The sequence below is a fragment of the Sciurus vulgaris genome, assembly GCF_902686455.1.
Source record: "Sciurus vulgaris genome assembly, chromosome: 3".
Classification (NCBI taxonomy): domain Eukaryota; kingdom Metazoa; phylum Chordata; class Mammalia; order Rodentia; family Sciuridae; genus Sciurus; species Sciurus vulgaris.
Window position 1 is genome coordinate 42538829 of NC_136463.1, and position 25781 is coordinate 42564609.

General features: G+C 44.5%; 1 protein-coding gene and 1 pseudogene across 7 annotated transcripts in view; one reads left to right on the forward strand and one right to left on the reverse strand.

The window, feature by feature from the left end:
- The window catches only part of PEMT (phosphatidylethanolamine N-methyltransferase), an 87921-nt gene extending 73796 nt beyond the window's left edge, over nucleotides 1-14125 (reverse strand). Inside the window, exon 1 of one of the 6 annotated variants that reach the window (XM_079133804.1) lies at nucleotides 14043-14065. Coding sequence is in view for 2 of the 6 variants with exons in the window: in XM_079133808.1 (XP_078989934.1) it covers nucleotides 13613-13675 (63 nt within the window). In the remaining 4 variants the exon portion in view is untranslated. Of the gene's footprint in view, nucleotides 1-3097; nucleotides 3280-13612; nucleotides 14009-14033 lie in introns of those variants that run through there. The other 5 variants (XM_079133803.1, XM_079133808.1, XM_079133806.1 and 2 more) reach the window with 5 other exon arrangements.
- On the forward strand, nucleotides 6470-7613 carry LOC306657630 (14-3-3 protein theta-like; annotated as a pseudogene). The gene has a single exon. The product of its transcript is annotated as a 14-3-3 protein theta-like (transcript).
- Nucleotides 14126-25781: the final 11656 nt, after the last annotated feature.

A 25781-nucleotide genomic window follows, 5' to 3' on the forward strand; every position in this document is an offset into this window, starting at 1 on the left:
AATCAGTATCAGGGGGCATGTAGATCAGCAGTAGAGTGCTCGCCTAGCATGTGTGAGGCACTGGGTTCAATCCTCAGCACCACATTAAAAAAATAAAGATAACTGTTTCCATCTACAACTAAAAAAAATTTTTTTTTAAATCATTATCAGCCCACTGGTGCAAAAAGTAAATTTTTGGTGAACAGTGGCCCTCAGTTCATCATCAGTAAAATTTGAGAGCTAAGTCATCTCTAAGGGACTCGTGAGTTCAGTTGCCCTGGTCTGCTCCAATCTGGCTTTGGAAGGAGGTAAGAAATTGCCAGAGCAGCCTCTGTGGGGATTCTGCAAGCAGGTAGACAACCAGGCAGGCAGTAACAATGAGTAAATCCGTCTGGACACGGGCAGCCTCTTTCAAGGCCACAGGACCTGGATTCACCAGTCACCCAGACACTGTGCTTCACAAATACCCATTTTGGGGCTGAGAAATTATGTGTTGACAGGGTGGGATGGCTAGAGCAAGGGGTGGGAGGGGCTCCCAAGGTTGCTTAATCACAGGACCTAAAGCTCTTCAAGGCCACCTTAAGTTCTTGATCGAGGCCTGTCTACGCCTAGGTGTGCAGCTGGGCGGCAGGTGGCTTAGGAGGAGCAGCAGGGGTGAAGGGAGGTGCCTAGGGCTAAGAGTCCTGAAGACCCAGCTCCACTATGAAGCCCACTGCCCACCCTTCCCTGCCAACACCACTCTCCCCATTTGTCCCCTCCACACATGAGGAATCGCCATGCCCTGGCCTCCCTGCAGCTCCCCACAGACAGACATATGGGGTCTATGTCCTGGGCTTGAACATCCTAAAAGACCTGGACCTACCCTCTGAATCATCACAGGCAGAGCAGCTCGAAACCAACATGAGTGGCCATTGGCGGTACTGAGGATGGAACCAAGGCATGCTATCACTGAGCTACCTCCCAGCTCTTTTTCAATTTTTTGAGACCAGGTCTCACCAAGTTGCCCAGGCTGGCCTCAAACTTTCGATCTGCCTGCCTCAGCATCCTGAGTCACTAGGATTACAGATGTGCATCACAAAACTACAGCTCAGGTCAGTGGTGCAGCTAGTGGTAGAGTGCTTGCCTGCACATGCAAGGTCCTGTGTTCATCACTAGCACCATAAAAAAAATTCCACAGAAGTTTACTTAATAATTCTGTAGATGAAGATTCATTAGCTTGAATGCACTTTAAAGGTGAGTTCTCTAAGGGGCCACTGTTCTTCTAAACTCTCTATTCTTCTATTCTCCCACCCTTTGGTGAAAACCTATCCCCACAGAGAAGATCTGCAGGGGCCTGCAGTCACTTCTTACTAAGCAGAGTGAGAGGAAAGGTGTTCTCTCCCATTCTCCTCCTCCTTTCACAGAAGTAAACTGAGGGAAGCAGCTTGCACAGGGTTCCAGGCAATGCTGCCTCCCAGGTGGACCCTTGCGGATGCCCTCAGCTCCTGGTGGCTGATTAACTATGCCAGGCTCCAGCTGGGCACACAGCGTGCTCTGGCTATCACAGCAGTTTCTCGGACACCCAAGGAGCTGGTGGCAGCTGAGAGAAGGTACACCTGTGCCAGGACAACCAGCTCACCCGGTTGGCACAAGGTTGCCTAACAGAGCCTGCAGTGCCAGAGGCCTGGGTCTATGCCCTGGGCACTGGGCCCCATGCCCCCTGGCATTTACAGGGCCGTGACCCTGAGCCACAGAACCAGACCGCTCTTACCCAAGCCTAAGAGAAATGAGGGGAGAGTGCAGAGTTCCAGGGCAGAGTCCCGCCCAGCAGGTGAAAGGGAACAGCAGGAAAGACCTGGGGACACTAAGCCCAGAGAGCCGGACATGGGTCCAGCAGACCGTGGGAAGGCTTCAGTTTCTCAGTGGTGGCAGCCTGAGGAACAACAGAGGGAAGAGGATAACGGGACAGGAGAGGGGTATAAGGGCATCTCCAGGGCAAAGGAACCTCCCTCCCCTCCCACCTCAGCAGTAGGAGAAATAGGAACTCTCCCCCTTTCCCCCACAGGCCCTGGGGAGAACTGTTCCCTTGCAATCTTTAAGAGGTTGTAAAGAATCCAATTCAATGTCGTTAGTCAAATGCTGAGTTTCCACAAAGGAGACCCTTACTTACTCCGGGGGGGGCAGGGGAATCAAAGATCAACAAAATGACCCAGCCTGTGTCACTAAGCTGAGCACATACCTTATTTCTTGCAATCCACAAACACCCTAAAAGAAAAGTTCTATTATTTACATTCCCACTGCAGATAAGAGAGGCAGAGGCTTGGAGAAGCCCCACAAACCCAGTCAGGTAGGGGCAGAGCCAGCTCCATAAGATGTGGGTCTCCACAGCTAAGAGAGGCCCTGGTCCCACCCCAGCAACCAAAGTCAGTATTTCTTGGTCACAAGCACTCACAAAAGATGAAATGGACAAGGAGAAATAGGCTTCTTTTTTTTTTTTTTTCCTTTTAATGTTGGTGCTGGGGATTGAATTCAGAGCCTCACACGTGCTAGGTAAGCACTCTGCCACTGAGCCACAACCCCAGCCCAGAAATAGGCTTCTTTTGACTTTTGTGAGAACCAAAGTAAAGGAGGGAAACTAAGGCACTCAACTAATATGGTTAACCCCATAACTACTGACATCTGCCCAGGTTTTCCAATTAGGGTCAAACTGATCAAAACTAGCATATGGCTCCATCTCTCCCACCTCCACCCAGGTCCCATACCCCTGGTCAATCTGCCCCCAGAAGGAAGAGAAACTCCATCTGGTAACCTGGGTTACCTTGAGACCTCGTGTTGCCAAGAGAAGCACCTGCTTAGCAGGAAAGAATGACTAATGTTTCAGAATGGAATTCAGGAAGAGGGGAGACACTAAGGTCCTTTCTTCATTACTGTCACTTCCCAAACTCCCTCCTGAAACTGGATCAGCAGAGAGAAAATTCATGTTCTGATGTGAGCAGAGCCGCAACTCTGCCTTCCAGCGAGTGTCAGAGGCCCCCTCATTCGAGCAGCACAAGTCCCAGCTTTCTGCTACCCAGTAACTCCCTCAAGGTCACAAGCTGCAGGGACATCAGAGGTTGAATAAAGGAGAGGAGTGACGTACCAGAGCCAGGAGGAAATGTCAGGTGAGCTTCAGGAATAACTCAGGTCACCCAGGTCACTGATGAATAGGCTCAGCGATGGAAACCCCCCAGGTTGGTAAGAAAGAGGTTCATATCAATTTCACTTCATTGAGGGCCCTGGGGACTCTTCAGAGCAATGTCCTGCTGTCAGGGAATTATTTGCAGTGGGTCAATAGCACCTAAGGTACAAGCCACATTGTGACATCCAAACAAACAGCAGGGCCCCAGGAGAGTCAAAGAGCTTTGATTGATCTCATGCAAGCAAACAACTGACCACTTTGTTACATGTGTCATATACATCAAAGAACAGGAGGAAGGTGGGGGCTGCCCAGAAAGGGGACAGGGGCCCCAAGCAGGACCCATTAATACTGCAAAATGTGACTCTGGAGTTACTGCCTCTTCTGCCTCTCCTCAAGCTGCACAAGCACCATTGTCATGTCATGTCATGCCGCTGTCGTGTCGGCAGGTTCGGGTCGTGTTTACAGGGCAACTTTAGGTTCAAGCCCTGTGTCTGGCACAGAGACATGAGAATGAATGTGCCAGAGTCTTTTTCTTCTGGGCTTACATTCTGCTAGGAGTAGAAGGAAGATGTTTGATATTAAGACAACCCCAAGACCCTTTTTTCTACACTGGGGGTCGGTCATCTGGCTAAGGAAGGACTCTGGGTTTTGGCACCTACAGTCTGGTCTGGGGGCAGGGCTCCACCCCATCCCTACTCCATGGAGGGACCACCCCACTACCCATATCAGTTCAAGTTTCCCTACACTGAAATGGGGTGCTGAGACCTGCCACCCAGGATTACGTTCTGGACAGAGGCAAGAATAGGAGCGAAGTGCAGGGTGCCCCCTTGGTGCTCTGGCACCAAAGTCAATCCATCCCCTTTATCTGTTTGCTTCACCTTAACTAGACACACATGTCACCTTTCTCACTTTCTAGGGGGCATCCTCCTAAGAAGACACATCCTAAAGCAAGAGCCAGAGAGAGAACAATGACCTCAGGCATGCGGACGCAATGCTAGAATTTGAGGGCAAGCAAGCCCCCGACAGTGGAGACTATGGTAAGACAGGAGGTTTAAGGCAGCTTGTTAGAACATCACAATGTAACAGTAATCTCCAATAGTACCAGTCAGCTGTGGATGGTTCTGGGTGGTTTTGAGGTGTTCCTGAATCCCACCATAAAAGAAAGAAACAAACAAAAAAGAATGGCCCCAACACCACATTAAATTCAAAATTTTAGGCCTGTGGGTGTAGATCAGTTGCAGAGTACTTGCCTAGCATAGAGAGGCAAAAGAAGCTGTGACCCCTAAGGCATATTTTGCAGTATTAGTGGGTCCTGTGGTATTGATGGTTTGATCCCAAGCACCACAAAAAATTAAAAGCAACAACAAAAAATCTAGTTGAAGATGCACCAAACCCCACAAATCCATAACTCCTTTCGGGAAGTTAGAGATACTAATTCTTCAGTTCATTAATTCTTCATTCATCAAACATATTCAGGCCAGGTGCAAAGAGGGGTTATTGGCTCATGCTCTTGTCACCTTATCTAGGGCCCATATGGGCCCCTTTCCTGGTGTGGAACCACAGAGGGCCCTGATCCCCTCTACCTTGGGTGGCCTCTTCTCAGCCCCACTGCTGCATTGTGAGCTTCAGACCCCCTTTCTGTAATGCACCTTCCAGGGCCCAAGACAGAAACTAGCAGGTTGGTGTTACTGCACACATTTACCCAAATATATTACCCAAATATGTTACCAAACATATTACAGGTTGGAGACCACAACAAAAAGTCAGCAACCTTCACTGGGAAGTTAACAGTATGCCAAACCCCAGCAAGGGGCTTCAGTGAGGCTCAGGACAGAAGAGATATGAAACATAGCACCCTGGCAGGCAACCCTGGGCAAACCTCATGAGCTCTTCCTATCCGAAGTGGGAATGACAGCAGAACCTTCATCATGAGACTGTCAAGAGAATCAAACAGACAACACCAGGAAAGTATATGGCAAGGTGTCTGACACATTTGAAGCTTGATTGATGTTAGCCATTACCACTACGTGAATAAGTCCACACACAATCCAGGGAGGTTTGCCCACTTTTCAGATTAAAGATACACGAAGCTTAAACAGCAAGCAGGGCACAGTGGCACACACCTGCAGTCCCAGTTACTCAGGAGGCTGAGGTACAAGAATCACTTAAGCCCTGGAGTTCAAGGCCAATCTGGGCAACATAACAATAACCTATTTCCTTAAAAAAAATTTTTTTAAGTTAAAAATTTCACAGCATTAGCAGGTGCAATAGACAGATCTCATAATTCTTATTAACAACCGACACTCCTCTCTCAGTAATAAATAAGTAGACCGAAAATGAGAAAAAACAATGGCACTGGATTAAATTGACCTTGACAGTCTACCCCATGATACAGCAACTGCATATTCTTCTCAAGGGCATGTGGGACATTCACCAACACAGACTTCATTCTCAGTCACAGAGTACACCTTAAATTTAAAAGAATAGAAAGAATACAAAAGAAGTTCTCAATCTACAACAGAATTAAATGAGAAACCAGTTACACAAAGATATCTGTTTAAATACATAATGAGGCCAACAAGAATTTTCAAAGAAAATTTTTAGAATTGAATGAAAAGGCAATATATCAGAAACCGTGGGCTACAGTTCAAGCCACGCTGAGAGGGAACAGTTTATATTAATAAAGAAGTAACTCAAATCAGCAATATAAACTTTGTCCCTAAGAAATTAGAGCGGTCTGGGTTCAGTGGCCCATGCAGGCAATCCCAGCAGCTAGGGAGGCTGAGGCAGGAGATTGTGAGTTCAAAGCCAGCCTCAGAAAAAGCGAGGTGCTAAGCAACTCAGTGAGACCCTGTCTCTAAATAAGAAACAAAACAGGGCTGGGATGTGGATCAATGGTGAGTGCCCCTGAGTTCATTTCCTAGTTACCTACTGGCCCCCAGCCCCGAAAAAGAAAAGAAATTAGAGAAAGAGAAGCTAAACCCAAAGCAGGCAGGAGGGAAAAATTAAAAAGAGAAGAGCAAATACCAATCCAACTGAAAAAGAGAAAAAATATAGAAAAAAAAAAAAGGTCAAACCCAGAGTTGGTTCTTTTCAGGGAGGGAGTTTTTTTTTGTTTTTGTTTTGTTTTGTTTTGTTTGTTTTGTTCAGTAAAATCAATAACCCTCTAGGCTGACTGGTCAAAAGAGAGAGAGATAAGACATAAATTACCAAAATCAGAAATAAAAAGCAGACTCGAATCGCGGCCGCGGAGACGAGAAGCTCTGGAGGAGGAGGGCTCCCTATCCGGGTCGGCGCTCGCCCGCGCTCGGCCCCGGCCCCGGCCCCCACGCCATGGAGAAGACTCAGCTGATCCAGAAGGCCAAGCTGGCCGAGCAGGCCGAGCGCTATGACGACATGGCCACCTGCATGAAGGCCGTGACCGAGCAGGGAGCCGACCTGTCCAACGAGGAGCGCGACCTTTTCTCGGTGGCCTACAAGAACGTGGTCGGGGGCCGCAGGTCCGCCTGGAGGGTCATCTCAAGCATCGAGCAGAAGACCGACACCTCCGACAAGAAGTTGCAGCTGATTAAGGACTATCGGGAGAAAGTGGAGTCGGAGCTGAGGTCCATTTGCTCCACGGTCCTGGAATTGTTGGATAAGCATTTAATAGCCAATGCAACTAATCCAGAGAGTAAGGTCTTCTATCTGAAAATGAAGGGAGATTACTTCCGGTACCTTGCTGAAGTTGCATGTGGTGATGATCGGAAACAAACCATAGATAATTCCCAAAGAGCTTACCAAAAGGCATTTGATATAAGCAAGAAAGAGATGTAACCCACACACCCAGTCCACCAGGGGCTGGCTCTTAACTTTTCTGTATTTTACTATGAGATCCTTAATAACCCAGAGCTTGCCTGCACACTGGCTAAAACGGCTTTTGATGAGGCCATTGCAGAACTTGATACACTGAATGAAGATTCATACAAGGACAGCACCCTCATCATGCAGTTGCTTAGAGACAACTTATGGACATCAGTGCAGGAGAAGAATGTGATGCAGCAGAAGGGGCTGAAAACTAAATGCAAACAGGGTGTTATCCTTTTTCCCTCAAGAAACCTTTTAACACATCTCCATTCCTTATTCCACTTGAATTTCCTATAGCAAAGAACCCCATTCATGTGTATGGAATCAACTGTTTATAGTCTTTTCACACTGCAGCTTTGGGAAAACTCCATTCCTTGATTTGTGTTTGTCTTGGCCTTCCTGGTGTGCAGTTACTGCTGTAGAAAAGTATTAATAGTTTCATTTCATATAAACATAAGTAACTTCCAAACACTTAGGACTAAAAATGTATCTGGTATTTAAGTAATCTGAACCAGTTCTACAAGTGACTGTGTTTTGTATTACTGTGAAGATAAGAAAATGTAGTTAATTGCAATTTGAAGTGTTCTACATAACCTCTTAATTTCTACACTCCCTTCCTTATTCTTTGAGGGTTTCCAAGTATTAGATTGAATGGGAAAGCACTTGACATTTCCTGGCCAGGGGTCACAAATTGAAATGCCTCTTGTGTATCACATGTTGTGGAGGTCATATCTACCTGTGATAACAGGGAGTTTCCTTATTCACTCATCATTTGCTGCTGTTTAAGTTGACAATTTCCCTTCCCAATAAAAATTCACTTACTCCTCCTGCCTTTGTAGTTCTGGTATTCACTTTACTATGTAATAGAAGTAGCATTTGCTGCCAGAATACAAGCATTGCTTTTGGCAAATTAAAGTGCATGTCATTTCTTAATACACTAGAAGGGGAAATAAAAGTACACAAGTCCACGTCTAAAACTTTAGTACTTTTCCATGCAGATTTGTGCACATGTGAGAGGGTGTCCAGTTGATCTAGTGATTGTTCTTCAGAGAGTTGGAGCACTATTGTGTGTTGCTAATCATTGACTGTAGTCCCAAAAAAGCCTTATGAAAATGTTATGCTCTGTTATATAACAGCAGAGTAACATAAAATAAAATTATATTTTATAAGAAAAATAAAAAATAAAAAGGAACCTTCCTAATGAACTCATAAACGTGAAAATGATAAAATTATGAACTTCATGTGCATAAACTCAATAATGCAGCTAAAGATGAAATGAACCAATCCTTGAAAGACACAAACTACCAAAATTCTAGCCCTATATCTATAAAACCTTCACACACACACACACACACACACACACCAAAAAAGTGCCAGGCCCCAATGGTTTCACTGGATGAATTCTACCAAACATTTAAGAAAGAAATAACAGCAGTTCCAAACAATGTCTTCCAGAATATGGAAGAAAGAACACTTCCCCATTCACTTTATGAGGCCAACATCACCTTAATACAAAAACTAGATAAAGACATTACAAGAAAACTGCAACCTATACTCAAAGGACAACATGGCAGGACCCCATGGGGTCACCCCAGGAATTCAGAGACAGTCCATCACTCAAAATATCCATTGAATCACCATGTTAACAGACAAAGATGGAAAAGCATACCACCACCTCAACAGCAGCAGAGGAAACAGGAGCCAAGAGTTTTCAAACTTTACCTGACTTGCCCAGTTTCAAAGAGCAAAGAAAAGCTTCAGCCCTCGTCTGTTTTGACTGATTCACAGAATACTAAGACAAAATGTATGTCCTTGGGAAAAAAAAAAAAAAAAAAATCACAAAATAAGTCATCTAATATAACAGTTTGATATTTACTTTAACTAAAGTGATAAAAATCAAAAGATTTTTAAAACAATTTTGTGTAACAGGCAAACATCTTTCTGTGAAAGGATTTCCAATGTCCCCCCATAATGGCCCACGTGTTGAAGGCCTGGTCACCAGCCTTCAGCATTATTGGGAGGTGATGGAGTCTCTGGGAAGTGAAGCCTAATGGAAGGGAATCAGGTCACTGTGAGTGTGCCCTCGAGGGGACATGGATCCAGAACCTCCTGTCTGTCTTTGCTTCCTGGCCTTTATGAAGTAAACAGGCCTCCTCTGCCATGGGATCCCACATTATGTACTATGCTACAATGGGGACAAGCAACCACCAACTGAACTATGACACTGTGAGCCAAGATAAATCTTTTCTCCTTTCAAGATGATTATCTCAGATATTTTGGGTTTGTTTCTTTTTCCCCCAGGGCCGAGGACGGAACTCAGGGCCTTGCACGTGCTAGGCAAGTACTCTATCACTGAGCTAATCCCCAACTCCTATCTCAGATATTTTGTCACAGTGATGGGAAGCTGACTGACACAATAGTCAAGATGCCCCATTTCTGCCATGGGGATTTGGTCTCCAGTGGTGCATTCTGCTGAGCCTGATGCAAATGGGGGCTGTGCAGGTGGAGGGGCCTCTTCCCCTCCCTAGTCTCTCAGCTTCCTGCTTCAGGGCCTTTGCCTTCTGAAGACCATCCTCAAACTGTGCTGCATTTTATAATTTATAATGCTTCTCCAGACCCCTTATCTCATTTTGGTCTTTGCTGTAGCACTGTTCCTATCCCCATTTGACAGACCAAAAAATTGAAGCACACTTTGTGACACCTACACTGAGTTCATGACATCATCATCCACCTGCTCCTGTGAGCAGAGGAGTCCTGATGGCTAGACCTGAAACAGGCCACCTGGCTGAGAAGCTCAGGGTGCTCTGCCAATCTGGGTACCACAAGAAGCCAGCAGCTTCAGTCCCCTCTGGGGCCATCCTCTGAGTCCTAGAGGTGCCCTTGCTGTGGACAACAAATGGATAGGTCCTACTCCCAGCTGCCTGCTGGCCAGCTTGCTCCATGCAGCCAAGAGGTTGAAAAGCAGACTCTGGGACCTCACAGCAGGGAGAGGCAAAAAGGGCCTCGGTCAATGAGGCTGCAGTGGGCATGCGCCTCACACCAACGGGTGACTTTCTTACATTAAAAACAAAACCAAGGGCTAGGGGTGTAGCTCAGTGGTAAAGCACTTGCCTAGAATGTGTAAGGCCCTGGATTCCAACTCCAGCACCAAAAATTAATTAATTAATTGCAAAACCAAGATTTCAATGCCAGCTGACAGCTGGTTAATGGGATAGGTGTTCCCCCAACAGGTGCACTCTGCACTACTGTAGCGGCCACCAGCTACATGTGGCTATGAAGTGCTTACAGTGCCACATGAGGAAACATATTTATATATGAACAGCAGTAAAATACAGTTGCCCCTCAGATTGGTTCCAGCATCCTCAAACACACCAAAATATGTAGATGCTCAAGTCCCTTGTATAGGGTACAGTATTTATAGATAATCTACAAGCATCCTCCCATATACTTTAAATCATCACTAGGTGACTTATAAAACCTAATACAAGTTAATGCCATTTAGATAGTTGTTATGTGTATTATTCAGGAAATCATGACAAGAAAGAAGTCTGCACGTGTTTAGGACAGATGAGACTTTTTTTTTCAATCAATGGTAGGTGTAATTCTTGAATGCAGAAACTGTGGGTACAAGGTAGATCATATCTTGGCAAAATTATATTTTCTATTTCTTTTTACATAATGTAGCTACTAAAAAGTTGTTATTTTGTGATACTGGGGATCAAACCCAGGGCAGGCCTCATCCATGCTAAGCCAGTGCTCTACCACTGAGCTAGCTAATCCCTTGCTAAATTATATGCGGACACGTGATGTTTCCATTGACAGCACTGAGAACCTACAGCTCAGATGCTCATAGGTTCACAATAGCTAGATTGGGGAACCAACTGAGATGCCCTTCAATTGACAAATGGATAAAGAAACTGTGGTATATATACACAATGGAATATTACTCAGCCATAAAGAAGAATAAAATTATGGCATTTGCTGGTAAAAGGATAAAGCTGGAAAAATATCATGCTAAGTGAAATAGGCCAAGCCCAAAAAACCAAAGGCAGAATGTTTTCTCTGATAAGTGGATGACATAATGAGGAGGGGTGGCGGGGGGTAGGGGGGAGAGAAGAATGAAAGAACTTTGGATGATGTAGAGGAAAATGGGGTGGGAGGGGGTGGGGAAGGAAAAAGAGTAGAATGAGACAGACAGTATTACCCTATGTATATGTATGATTACATGAATAGTGTGAATCTACATTGTGTACAATCATAGAAATGAAAAGTTGTACCCCATTTGTGTACAATGAATCAAAATGCAGTTTGTAAAAATTTAAAAAAAAATTAAATAAAAAAAGAAATGAGCACATATCAAAAAAAAAAAATTATTGAAAATCTCTCAGGCTAGGGACTGACATATTTTAAACCCAGAAACTATGATTGAAGGAAAGCAACCGCAGAACACACATATATAATGTTATAAGTGGTTGCTGTTGTTTTAGGAAAAATCCCTTGGCAACAGGAAGCTTAACTGAACCAAAAGGGCAACAGTAGAAAAAACAGAATGTTAGTCAATGAGGGTCAACCTGACCTGTCCCCCTAATGCTTCCAGTTCTCCAGCTACACAGCCCTATCAGCCTTCCCCTCTGTTTGTATGGGGTGGGGTGGGGGGGCAGAAAAGCCCTTCTCACATATGCCAGGTAATCTTCCCCATCTACCACTGTACCTCTCACCTATTGGTTTTAGGTCTATAACACAGACTTTGCTTCCACTCCCCTACTGCGGGCCAGTAACCATCTAGCAATGCTAGAGGTTGGCAGTAGGACAGGGGTCCTTTAATTCTGCCCTGTGGTCTCACAATTTTTTCACCCTGAAGATGGTGACCCACCTTTCCAGCCAGTGCCCTTTCCATCTGTGATATATGAGGATATAAAACATGAATCACAGAGGCTGGGGATGTAGCTCAGTGGCAGAGCACTTGCCTAACACGTGCAAGGCCCTGGGACTGATTCCCAGCATTGCAAAAGAAAAACATAATAATAATGAAAGATAAATCACAGTCCTGTGAATCTCTAATGGCCATTGATGGCAGAAAACTCTAAGGATTCCATCAAATGTGACATCAGTCTTCCCCAGGGAGGATCCTGAGGGTATCTCCTAGAGTTGGTGATGACCTATCTTGCTTTGGGTGGTCACAACAAATGGGTTCACCCTGGTAGATACAGAAGGTGTACACATATGACCTGCCACTCACTAACTGGACATTATGCTTCAATGGCAAATTTACTAAAATGAGAAAACTAGTCTTCTTCCTTTCTTCTACTGCCCTCGTTCCCTGTCCACATCAACTGTCCTGCACACCCTCAGGGCCAACTACCAGCATTCTCTTGTCCCCTCAAGGCCTGTGCACCTGCTTCCCTCCAGCACAATATCCTACCCCACTGGCTTATCATTCAGCACTGGGATCCCAATCACCTCACTACAGATATGGATTCTCCCTACCAGGTGTTCTCTAAAACATTGACCAACTTTATCTCCTTAAGAGAACAGTTCTTTGTTTCCAGGCCTATGTCTCCATTACAAGAATAAAAACCCAATAGCAGGCTCTTGACTGTCCTAGAACAAGGCATTCAGGAAATGCTGGCTGTTATCAGTGAGTGAATAAGAACACGTGTGAGGAATGCATGAAGCGAGTAAATAAACTGGATAAGGGGCTACTTCCAACAAGATGTATCTTATGGCTTCCATAAAGAGTGGATGGTTAGGGCACAGGTTATGGCTCAGTGGTAGAGGTCTTGCCTGGCACAGTGTGAGGTCCTGGGTTCGATTCTCAGCACCACATATAAATAAATCAATAAAAGATCCATTGATAACTAAGAAAATATTAAAATAAAAAAGAGTGAATGGTTAAAAAAAAAAAAAGTGAATGAAGATCTAAGAGAAAGCAAACGTTTTGCAGGAGAGCAAAATGCATTGAACCTGGAGCCTGGAAAGATGGAGGAAAAGGCAAACTCCTTGATCATGACTTTGCTGAGGGACAGGTCAAGTTCCCAGAGTCCAGGACCCATTCCCCCATCCCCATTCCAACACTTTCCTCCTCCGGGAAGGAGTTGATCTGCAGTCCCTTCAGGGCCAGTGCTTGGAGGGGCCAGGATTCCAACCACTTCTTGCTGTGGCTTTAGAGAGGGAAGGGGAGCAGATACCCTCACGGTTCCCAAATATCCACATGCTCTCACCGTCCACACAGCATGCCCCCAAACGCACATGCTCAGCCTCCTTCACAGTTACTCGCAGACACAGCCTCAGTCACGCTTGCACTCCCAGGCACACAGAGTAACTCTGCCCATACAATTCCGAAGACTTACACAATCTCAGAGATACACTTGCACACACACATCCTCAGTAACTCCCCACCCTCTGACACACGCAATCTAGACCTGACGCACATGCGCACACTCGCACACACACGCGGCCGCGCACCAGCCGCCTTTCTGGAAAAAGCTGCCACGCCCAATACGTCCCGCCCCCGTTGCCTAGTAACAGCGTGGTTCCGCCCTGCAAGCGTTGGAGGAGGCGCCCGCCCGCACACCGCAGGCCTTCCCAGTTCCTCTGTGGGTGCCCGCGGTCGCCGGGTTAGTTCAGTACCTTCCCAAAATCGATGTTGCCGAGGCCTCCGCAGCAGTCCGGCCCCGCCACCGAACTGCTCATAGGCTCGTCTCCCCGGCTAGCAGTTCCTTCAACCCGCGGGCAGCCTCACGAGGGACCACGCGGGTCCTCGCACAGCCGCTCGCCCCTGGAAGCGGCCCCATCGCACCGGGAAGGCGCAAGCAGCCGGGGCGCTTTCTCGGTAACCCCAAACTTCTCCTGGCCTTATGGGAAATGTAGTTCCCGCTCCGTCTTGGCGGAATTCACAACGGCGCCCCGGGGAGCCGAGGACTACAAGTCCCAGAGTGGGTCGCTACTGAGCTGGCAGGTTCCGAGGCGGCCACGCGGCAGTTTCCCTCGGATTGGGCTTCCAGCCTTGTCCCTCTGGTCCCCGGCACCAGCATGAGACCTTCCAACTGACCTGGCCTACCTGTCCTTGGCTGGCGGCGGTGGGACTAGAGGCCAGTGACCGCCGGACGTTGATATAAGTAGCTTCCCGCTCAGCCACTTGCTGTTTGGACTTTAGCCGGCTCGTGCTCCCACCCCTCCGCCCCCTTCTGAGATTCTCTTGTCCAGGGGAGGTGTAGGCCCGGCACATTTCCTGCCATCAAAGTTGATCTCCTGACTCTGGGCTCCCGCCCTTGTGGTCCCCGGAGTCTTTGCTCCGCCAGAGACCCCCTCCACTCAATCGTCCCTTCGTTCATTCCCTTGCTGAACTAGTCTGTTGAGAATATTGTGGGAAACAATGCAAGATCCCTTTCCTTGCTCTCTCCTGCCAATACGAAGAGTCTCCAGTGCAGCCTCTGTGCTGGGGTTCTATGTTAATACCGATGGTTACAACCTTTGCAATCTTTGCAACATAGCTAGGATGGGGCAGGCAGACCAAGGAGACCGGAAGGACGCTGGCTTTGCACTAGATCTGTGAACGCAACTTGCTCTTTCCTTAGAAAAGGGAAATACATATGGGTAAAACTCATCCAGAAACTGACCCATGGCTAGTGCTTAATGAGCGTTGGTCATGGACACGAATGGGTACATAGGGCTCAAGGGCTGAATGACCATTGTTGTAAGGATCAGGAGCCTTACTTTGCCGTGAGTACCCAGATAGGGCCTCCTAGGATCAGAACCATTTCTAGGGATCCCCCCAGCAGAAGGGCTCCTAAAAAGTATGTCTCCTACCTCCACCACATGTCCACTAAAGCCCCAGTCTTCTGACCTACGTGGTCACGCCATTTTTTTTTTTTTTTTTTTTTTTTTAAGCTTTATCTGGGAACAAAAGGTAATTGCTAGAAGTCATATCCCTCTACCTGCAACCCAACCGAACGGAACGGAACCCAAATCAGTCTCCCTGTGTGAAAAACAAACACCTCACAGGAAGCCAGACTTGGATCTTAAAATGTGATTGGAGTAAAAACCTCCTGCCAAAATACTTTTGGTCAGAAATCCTTGCCTGGGCCCTTTGAAAGCACCCAGATCTCAGAGCTTTCAGAGAAATCCAGGTCAATTTCTCTTGCTTGCTGGAATATTTCTTCTACACCTTCCTTGGCAAAGTGTGTAAGTCACATCAACTTATATGCCCCAAGTGATGGGAGGTTTACCACCTATCAAGGTAACCTGCTCTACTCTTGGACAGGAATACTCATGATACCCAATTACCCAAGTCACCATATGAGAAGCTATTTATCAGGGAATATCTCCAGTGGGCTCCAGGGAAAACCTGCTGATGGCCTCTCTGGCACTATCCCTTGGCACTACATTCATTCTCAGCAGTCACTAAGGGGGCTTTTATTGCTAAAATTAACTATGCTGATGGAGTGGCTTTTGGGTAAACCTAAAGCTTTCTTTACTCAGAATCTCTTTTCTGTCCATTAAATAGGTATCATAGTGTTTTTTGTTTTGTTATAAAACCGGGGATTGAACCCAGGGCTGCTCTACCATTCAGCTACATACCCAGCCCTTGTTTTATTTTGAGACAGTGTCTCACTAAATTGTCATGGCTGCCCTTGAACTTCTGATACTCAGTCTCCCAAGACTCTGGGAATGATTGGTGTGTCCCACTGCGCTCAATTTACAGTGTCTTGAATGCCCCTGAACCACAGAGCAGGTTCAGCAGGAAGCAGGGTAGAAGCTGGCAGGGCAATGGTCCTCTGAAGATGTGTGCCTGTTGATGATTCCCCTCATATATTCCTTTCCACACTGGACTTGGGAAGAATCCTCTTCCCCAGTGTCTCCTTTTCCATGTTGCAAAGAGTGTAACAGTGGTCTACTTTATGCTTTGAATATAACCCTTGCTGCTCTGCCACTGTAACTTATTTTTTAAATGGACATGTTTCTTTCTCTTCCTCTTTCCCTGATCCTCCTTAATCTCTACCCTCCCTAATCTCAAGGGAAACAAGATTACCTTTCTTCCCCATTTTAGGTAGATTAATTTGTCCTAGAGTACATATTCACCATAAGAATGAAGTAATCCAGATTTGGGAGATGGTACCACAAGATCTCAGAAATGACTATCTCCCAAATTAACAAGTGAATTACAACTATAACAGAAAACAAGTGGAATGTAGCTTTTGAATCACCTCTTTAAAAACTCCCTGTTCTGCTGATGGGCAAAATCACAGCCTCTGGGACAGGAGTCCCCTGTGTTTTTCCTTTGCTAGCAAAGAAATAAACCTTTTTCTTTTTTCTCAAAACCATGCCCTCATTATTGGAGGAACAGGTTATAACTTCAATATCCATAATATTACAGATTAAATTTATAAATTTAATTTTTTCATTTAATTTGGGATTAGTATTAGTACTGGAAGTCAACATTATATACTATCTGTCCTGTAGGTGATGGCTTATTATCTCACATTAACCCAGGTTGTGTTTTGTTTTAGAAGCAGCAACTCACTAGGGACTTAGCTCAGTGGTAAAGCGTTTGCCTCGAATGTGTGAGGTCCACTTGCCCTTTGGAATATAGCTCTGAGGCTTATTTTTTAAAGGGACAAGTTTTCCTTTTTCTCTTCTCCCTCTCCCCCTCCCTAACCTGGGGGTGGAGAACAAGATTACCCTGAGCTATTTGTGCTCTACAGGAAGGAGATGCCTGCTGAGGATCTGGGAAATGACTTGCTCCCAAATTAAGTGACTCCTAACCCGCCTGGAGCCCCCTACCAGAGCGCACCTGGAATGTAACCCTTGAAGTGTTCCTTTAAACCCCGCTGTTCCTCCTGATGGGAGAACCACAGCCTTTGGGACAGGAGTCCCCTGTGTTTCTTCTTTGCTAGCAAAGCAATAAACCTTTTTCCTTTTTCTCAAAACTGTGACCTCCTTATTGAATTGGCATTGGGGAAAAGGACTGAGCTTTCAGCAACAGCACCACATAAATAAAATAAAGGTATTGTGTCCATCTACAACTAAAAACAATTTTTTAAGCAGTACCTCTGCAAAACACTAACGGGCAAAAGTTATAAAGTTTACAAGGAAAATACAAAATGAAATTAACAGCAAAAACATTCATGTAATAACTATGAACCAAAAAAAATGACTTTTATAATCTTGAATCTTGACTTAATTATACATTATATCCCATTTGAGATCACAGCAATCTTTACAACAAAAATCAATCTTTTGTACACACTTAAATGAGCTGAAATCTAGCCTATTTTGGAACCATTCTAACGTGGCATAAGGTGGGAGGCAGAGCCTTAGCTCAGGTAAGGTGGGGCTCTTCACAAATAACAATACAACATTACATCTGAAACATGAATCAAAGGCAGGCTAACAGAGCCTTTTACTTTCTTTTTGTGGAAGAGTGTCAGAATGCTTCCATGTTTTACACTGTCACCTTTAAACAAATCTGGCACTCCTTATTATCTTCCAAAAATGGATTTAAATTCCAATTCCAGTGTGAAGAGTAACACAAAATTAAAAGCCTCCATTATCATTCCCCCCTTTAAAGTCTACTATAAGTGCAAAAAGATGGAAGCAAATCTCAATGGATTCAGAGAAGCCTTTATTCCTACGCCGACTTGGGCGCCATTGGGGCCCATTTTCCAGATGGGAAAATGGCCATCAGTTACAGAGGGGATTTTGGTTTTATAGGGTGAATGAAGTAATCATTGGAAGCCAAGTACTTGCAGTTTTGACCAGCAGGGGCTAGTTGAACAGGTTAAAACTTTAATTTAGAAAGGTAGTTGTAAAAAGGTTGAAACTCAGTGTTGTCTGGGGAGATAAGGGTCAAGATCCTAGGGATAAGCACTCAAATCATGCCCATTGGTAATTAGTCATGGGGGAAGGTCATGGTTTAGGGCCTAGCATTCAGTATCTGTCCCTTTCCCCCAGGGCCCATTGTTCCTTGGCTAGTTTCCCCTCCCTCCTTCTTGAGCCGCATCCCTCTCCATTTTTCTTTGGAGCTATGTTGCAGGAATATTATTTTCCATAACTCTTCATCTACTACTATCTTTTTAATACATACTGGCCTGGACCCAGTCCCTGTGCCCCAATTGTCCTTTACTTGCTGGGATTAACCCCACAGTCTGGGATGCTTCTCAATCTAAAATAGCAAAACATCATTCCCCAGTTTATATCCAACTGAGAGACCCCCTACCCATTTTGTAACCCTCCCCCAATATCCTTTAATCCCCTCAACCCTCAAAGGTTTGAAGCCCATCATCTCCCATTTATTACAGGCCATACACCTCATACCAACCCACTCTCCTCATAATCCTACATCCTTGGAGTAAAGAAACCGACTAGTGCAGGATCTCAGAAAATCAAAGAGGCAATTGTTCCCAAATACCCTGTAGTGCCCAACCTCGACACCCTTTTATCTCATATCCCAGCCTCCACCACTCATTTCTCGGTATTAGACCTGAAGGATACCTTCTTTACTATTCCCCTGCATCCTGCCTCCCACTCACTTTTTGCCTTTACCTGGACAGACCCAAACGCTAACTACTCGAAGCAGCTCACCTGGACCCGTTCTCCCACAGGGCTTCAGAGATAACCCCCACTACTTTGGCCAAGCTCTCCAGCATGACCTGGCCAACCTAAATTTATTCCCCAGCCATTTTATACAGTATGTGGATGACCTCCTGCTCTGTAGCCCTTCTTCCAAATATTCCACATGTCACACTAGCATCCTGCTTAACTCCCTGGTCTCCTGGGGCTACTGGGTTTCTCAATCTAAGGTCCAGCTCTGCTCCTCTGGGGTACAATATTTAGGCATCCTATTAACCCCCACCTCCCACACTATACCCCCAGAAAAACTCCAGGCTTTAAAAGACATTCCCCCAAAAGGGACATGCTGTCTCTCTTAGGCCTTTTTAATTATCTTCACATCTGGATACCAAAATTCTCCCTCTGGCCAGATCCCTTTATGAAGCATCCAAAGGGAAACTTTCAGGTCCTCTTTCACATCGTCCCTGTTCTTTATCTTCTCATTTCTACTGTCTAAGAATTCTCTTCTCAAATTCTCAACTCTATATTTACCAAACCCTAACAAGGCTTTTTTCCTGTCACTCCACTCAGAACATGAACAAGCCTTGGGAGTTCTTTACCAGAAGGCAGGAAATACCCCTCACTCCATTGCATTTATCAAGGCTGGCCCCAGTGCCTCAAGGGGTCAGCAACAGCTCCCCTGATCCCTGAGGTGAGAAAACTTGCATTATATCAACCCATTACAGTTCTTACCACACACTCCCTCCCAGATCTTCTCAGTCATCATTCATTTTTATCCCTTCTCCAACCAGAGTCCAATTATTGCATGCACAACTCCTGGATCCCCCAAGTACCTTCAGCAAGACTCCTCATTAAACCCTGCCACTCTTCTCCCAACAAAAAAAAAACCTCTGTACCTGTAATTTCTCACTCCTATCCTGCTATTCTGGATTTTATGATGAATCCATTTTCTCATATAACAGATCAACATTTACCTGACTCCCCAGACTGGCTCATAGATGGAATCTCCCCCAAAACAGTCCCCTTACCTTGCAGATTATGCTATAATTCAACAAACTCTCCTTTCATCCTCACCCAGATATTAGAATTAATCCCTTACCCCCAAGGACCATATCCCAGCAAGCTGAGTTAGTGGCCCTCACCCGAACTTTATCATTAGCAAGTGACAAATCAGTCAATATTTTTACTGATTCCAAGTACACATACAATATTCCTAACTCAAACAGGAACCCCAATTCTTAATGTTAGTTACATAAGAGTTGCTTGAAACCGAACTTTTACCCCATAGGGTAGCAATCTTACACTGTAAAGGCCATCAGACTGATTAAAAATTACATTTCCTCAGGGAACCAGGAGGCAGACAGGCTTGCTAAGAAAATTGCTCAGTTTAACCACCACCCCAGGCGGTTTTATGTTCCACGCCTACAAAACTCCAGTTTCCCCTTGATGAGACCAAGGCCCTCTTGTCTTTTCTCCATCATTTATTCTACCCGGATACTTGGTCTCTCCAAATATTCCTAAAGAATTCACTAAACCTGTCCCCTTCAGATTTACAGTACCTCCAGCAAATTTCACAATCATGCACAACCTGTCTCAAGGCTAACCCCAACTCTAATGTGGGATCACCACCATTTCCTAAACACCTGGCTAGAGGAGTCCTTCCAGCCATGGACTGGCAACTTGACTTCACCCACATACTCTCCGTAAGGAGGACAAAATACCTTCTAGTCCTGGTAGACACCTTTACCGGATGGGTTGAAGCCTTTCCAACTAACATTAAGAGGGCCTCTACAGTTGCAGCCTTACTTTTCCAGGAAATAATTCCATGCTCTGGCTTACCTGCCTTCCTCTGGTCTGATAATGGGCCTAAGTTTACTATTATCCAAGAATTGGCTAAAATTTTAAATATAAAGTGGAATTTCCACATTCCCTACCATCCACAATCTTCAGGAAAAGTTGAGAGGATCCTGAAGGCAACCTTAACCAAATTGTCTATAGACACTCACTTCGATTGGATTCAGCTCCTCCCTTTGGCCCTCCTCAGGATCCAAAGCACTGCCCCCAAAGCCCCTTAAGCTCAGCCCCTTTGAACTTCTTTATGGACGACCTCTGGTCCCACCCACCATTCAATCCTTAGTATTCCTCCAGATGTTTTGAAACCCCTCCTATCTCACCTGGGAGCTGCCCTCTGGAAGCATGCCCACACCCATCTTCCCCGGCCCCAATCCTCAGGGGCCCCTCATCCTACTTCCATTGGAGATTTAGTTTACCTCTCCCCTTCCCAACCTGCAGCCCCCTTACAAGGTAATTTTAACCACTCCCACTGGAGCCCAGTTAGCTCCTGGATCCATCTAAGCAATTTGAAGCTCGTTCCTGCTAATGCCTCTTATCACTCTGTTCCTACAGGCCCCAACTCTGCATTACCCGCCTTCCTGCCATTCCAGAGGAAGCTGCTGAGCCACACACCCAAAATTCCTAATGTCCCTTTCTCCAGCCTCCTTTCACCTTTTCCTAACAGCACTCAGAGATGAATTAAATTTACTATATTCAGTCCCCCTTCATCTCTCTCCTTCTCAAGCATTAGACCTCATTTGGGATCTTTGGCTTCAAGGAAGCCCACCCAAATTTCTTTCTTCTTCCTGTGTTTTCTGCATATTGTCTTTAACTTCACAGTCACTCCAGACCTGAAACAGTGGAGACGAAAATGGCTGATGAGTTCAGTAAGAATCCTGTCCCTGCAGGCAAAAATGTTAATGCCTCAGAACCTGGAAGACACACCCATGCCATAGGGACAGGGTAAGAAAGCAACAGAAATAACCAAGGGAAAATTGAGAAAAAATGGGTCAACTCATTATTCATACTAATATATTCCTCATGCTGGTCTTCATAATATGTATAACTGTGAGCATGGCCAGTGGCACAGAAACTTAATGGGCCCACAGGCCACAACCTGCCATTGCTCACCCCGTAACCTGGTTTGACCTTCCCCCTTCAGTTTACCTCAATTCCACCTCCTTCCTACCCAGTCCTTTGTTAACTACTGGGTCTTCCCAACAGTTTTTGTTTAATTATTTAGGGCCCCCATTTTGCATCTCCCTCAATAATTCATATTGTTACCACACTGGGCCTCAAATGTGGCTTACATACCTCCCTAAGAAACAGGATCAAAAGGCCAGGCTTATTTTCCTCACTGGTAGAGGCTCTCCTGTGTGGCAGAAAGCTGAGGTTACTTATTCATTAAACAGGCCCCTTTGCTCTTACAGAGAACACTAGGATCCTTCCCATGAATTGTTACAGTGGTCTGATTGTGTTATATCCCATCTCCCAAATCTTTCTGTTGCAGGAAAGCAGGTTTGATTGATGTCAAAACTAGAGTTTTGGGATGGAGATTACCTCATGGGGACAACTTAGAGCGCGTCTATAGGAATGTTTTACATTCCAACTCCTCTATTTATTGGTCCAAGGGAGAATTGTCATCTCCGGCCCTGAGAATGAACTTTAGGCCAATGCAGGATACTATCTGGAAAATACATCTAACTCAGGAGCATTTTCAAATTTGGAATGGTGATTTTTGAAATAGTAACCCTGAAAATCTCAATATTTCCTTTCTTAAGGAATCCTGTCTCACAGCACGTGTATTAAATCCCTATGTTTTATCGTCCAGACCCACTAAAATAGGACAAGATGCCTCACAAAATATATATCTTGTAAAATGTGAAAACTGCATGTTACAACAATGTATCAATCAGACTATATGGACAAACTGTTAAGATACTCAAAAGGCCAAGTTGCCTCTTAGCCCCCTGTAAAATTAAAAGAACCATGGCAAGAAACACCTTAAGTAGCATTTATGCAAGAGTTGCTACAACACCTAAAGGGCCATACTAAACATTTCATCTGGTGGCTGATAGCTAGCTGGCATTGTTATGTCGGCTAGGATAATCGTCTCTGCATCTACTGCAGTGGTGGCATTACATCAGTAGGCACGGACAGCTCATTTCCTTCAACAATTTCAAAAGAATTTTACTGAGACCTGGCAAACTCAAGTACATATTGATCAGAAAATTTTAGGTGAAATTCAACAATTAAAAGATTCTATTATATGGCTAGATGAACAAATACAAGATTTACAATGGGCTCAGAGACTCCAACGTCAGTATAACATTACCCAATTTTGCATTACCCAATTTTCCTAGAGTTCCATACAATGATACCAAGATTCAGTGGCAAAATGGACGTAATCACCTAAGTGGGACTAGATCCTTTTCATAATGACTATTTACATGTGTTAAAATTACAATCTCAGGTTCTGGCCATAGCCCATGCAAAAGCGCCTACTCTTAATAATGAAGAAATTTGAGGCAGTTTAGCTGAAGGTTTTCTTCTCTGAACCCTTTTAAATACTTTTCTACACATGTAGCTCTAACTAGTCTACACATGTAGTTATAACTATACTGCTAATTTTATTTCTGTTCTTATTTTGCATAATTTGTCAAGCAGGATGGAAATGATTAAAGTGCCAGGAAACTGTGATTCCAAGGCTAATCATGCTTGCTATGCTCCAAAGGACCCACTCCTGGAATGATGGAGAGTACTCCCTAAATCTGAGTAGAGCCTATGACCCTGAATAAGGACAATAGGGTCCCAACTGCATCACTGCTGAAATTATTCCCTTAGTGAGGGTTATGGAAAATAATATTCCTATAAGATAGCTCCCATAGAAAATGGGGGGACAGTGAGGCTTGGAAGGAAGAAGAAAATTGGGCAAACATTAAGCCTCTCCCAGAGCATTCTTGCCTGATAGCAATGGGCCCTGGGGAAAAGGGGCAGATACTGAATGCTGGGACCTAAACCTTGACCTTCCCACATGGCAAATTAGTCCTAAATGACAATGGGCAAGATTTGAGCACTCATCCCTCAGGGTCTAGTTTTAACCTGTACAATTAGCCCCTGACAGTCAAAACTGCAGGGTCAAAACTTCACATGTATGGTTTACAAGGATTGTATCATCCTCATTGTACCCTATAAAACCAAAATCCCCACTGTAACTGATGGTCATCTTGCCATTCGGAAAATGTGTGTCCCAACAGCAGTGTCCAAGTCCACAAAGGATTAGAGGCTTCTCTGAGGCAGTTGAGGTCTGCTTCCCATCTTTTTACACTTACATTTAGTATTAGCAGATCAATTAATCATCACCTTTCTTATAATCTTCTGATTTCACTGTACTTAGTCACCTTTCCCCTGCCTATTCTTAATTCTGTATAGGAACAATTTCCTAATAAGTTTGCCTGCCAGCCCCAGCTGCCTCCCGGAACACGTGGACACCATTCTCCTGCTCATGTCCTGACTCACTGAGCACACAGGGGATCTCCACCTACAACGACCACAAGGGTCCTCCCCACCTGGGTCTCCATTCTGTATTCCAGAACTCCAAAAGGAGGGTCCCCCCCACCTCACCCCTTCTCAGCTCAAAGCAGCCAGGTCTGACTTGATATCCCAATTCTTTCTCCCCTTTCAGAATCTGGAATGAAGGATGATGGAAAATAATATTCCTTCAACATAGCCCCTGAAGAAAAAAAGGAGAGGGATGCAGCTCAGGAGGAGGGAGGAGAAACTAGCCAAGGAACAATGGGCCCTGGGGGAAACGGATGGATACTGAATGCTGGGCCCTAAATCATGACCTTCCCCCATAACTAATTATCCTAAATGGAAGCACAAGCACAGCAAATACCTCAGGATGAGAACTCTTATCTCCTCAGACGACAATGAGTTTCAACCTTTTCACAACCTTTTCGCAACCATCCTCCTAAATTTTAAGTTCTAAATTTTAAAGTTTTAACCTGTTCAGCTAGCCCCTGACTGTCAATATGGCTTCCAATGATTACATCATTGTACCCTATAAAACCAAAATCCCCTCTGTAACTGAGGGTCATTTCCCATCTGGAAAATGTGTCCCAATGGGGTCCAAGTCCACGAAGAAATAAAGGCTTCTCTGAACCCATTGAAGTCTGCTTCCCATCCTTTTGCACTTACAAAACTGCTCTCTCAGAGTTTGTGCCACAGAGAAGTCAGGTTCCATTTCACTGCATAGTCAACAGCACAGAGTATTATTATTCCAAGAATGTTTACTTTAATCTAAAGCTGAATGCTTATACCTTATTTCATTTGGCTTTTTTCCCATTATTAGGAGATGTTTTCTCATTTCCTTTTTTTTTTTTTTTTGAAATTTTAATTACTTTTTATTGAAAACTGCACTGAACTCTAAATGTCTACCTTTACAATAAACGAGTACAGTAACAGTAACTCACACTAAAACAAAACATACTTCTGATAGCCATTTTGCCTTTTGGGACAGGTTAAAGTTTTTTGTTTTTTTTTTTTTTGGTCACAAAAACAGGAATGTACCTATACAAAGGCTCAAAATAGGCCATCTGTTTTTGTTTTTTATTGTAAACAAATGGGATACATGTTGTTTCTGTTTGTACATGGAGTAACAGCATACCATTTGTGGAATCATACATTTACATAGGGTAATGATGTTTGATTCATTCTGTTATTTTTCCCTTCCCCCCCACCCCTCCCACCCCTCTTTTCCCTCTATACAGTCCCTCCTTCCTCCATTCTTGCCCCCTCCCATCCCCCATTATGTGTCATCATCCGCTTATCAGTGAGATCATTCATCCTTTTCTTTTTTGAGATTGGCTTATCTCACTTAGCATGATATTCTCCAATTTCATCCATTTGCCTGCAAATGCCATAATTTTATTATTTTTTATAGCTGAGTAATATTCCATTGTATGTATATACCACTGTTTCTTTATTCAAAATAGGCCATCTTTTTAAACAAAAAGGCAATGATTCACAAAAGACTATGAATAGAACATGTAACTAGTTGATACAAATCTAATAGGATTTGTTAAAATCAGTCACATCTAATAACACTTCTGAAGTGTTCTTGTATAAAATATCACATGAAGAAAATAATTTATCAATGTCTAAAAAAGTGGATTTGTTCATAGACAATCTGACAAGTTACCATAAAAAGTGTTTCCTGAGACATAAGGAAATGCAACATTATTCTTGAACCCTTAGCAGTTCAAGACTTTCCACTCAATAAAATACCTGAGGATCTGAAACTGAGAAAATATATTTGAGTACAAACAGCTTATGAAACTTAATACTTCTCTCTCTCTTTCTCTCTCTCTCTCTTTTTTTTTTTTTTTTTTTT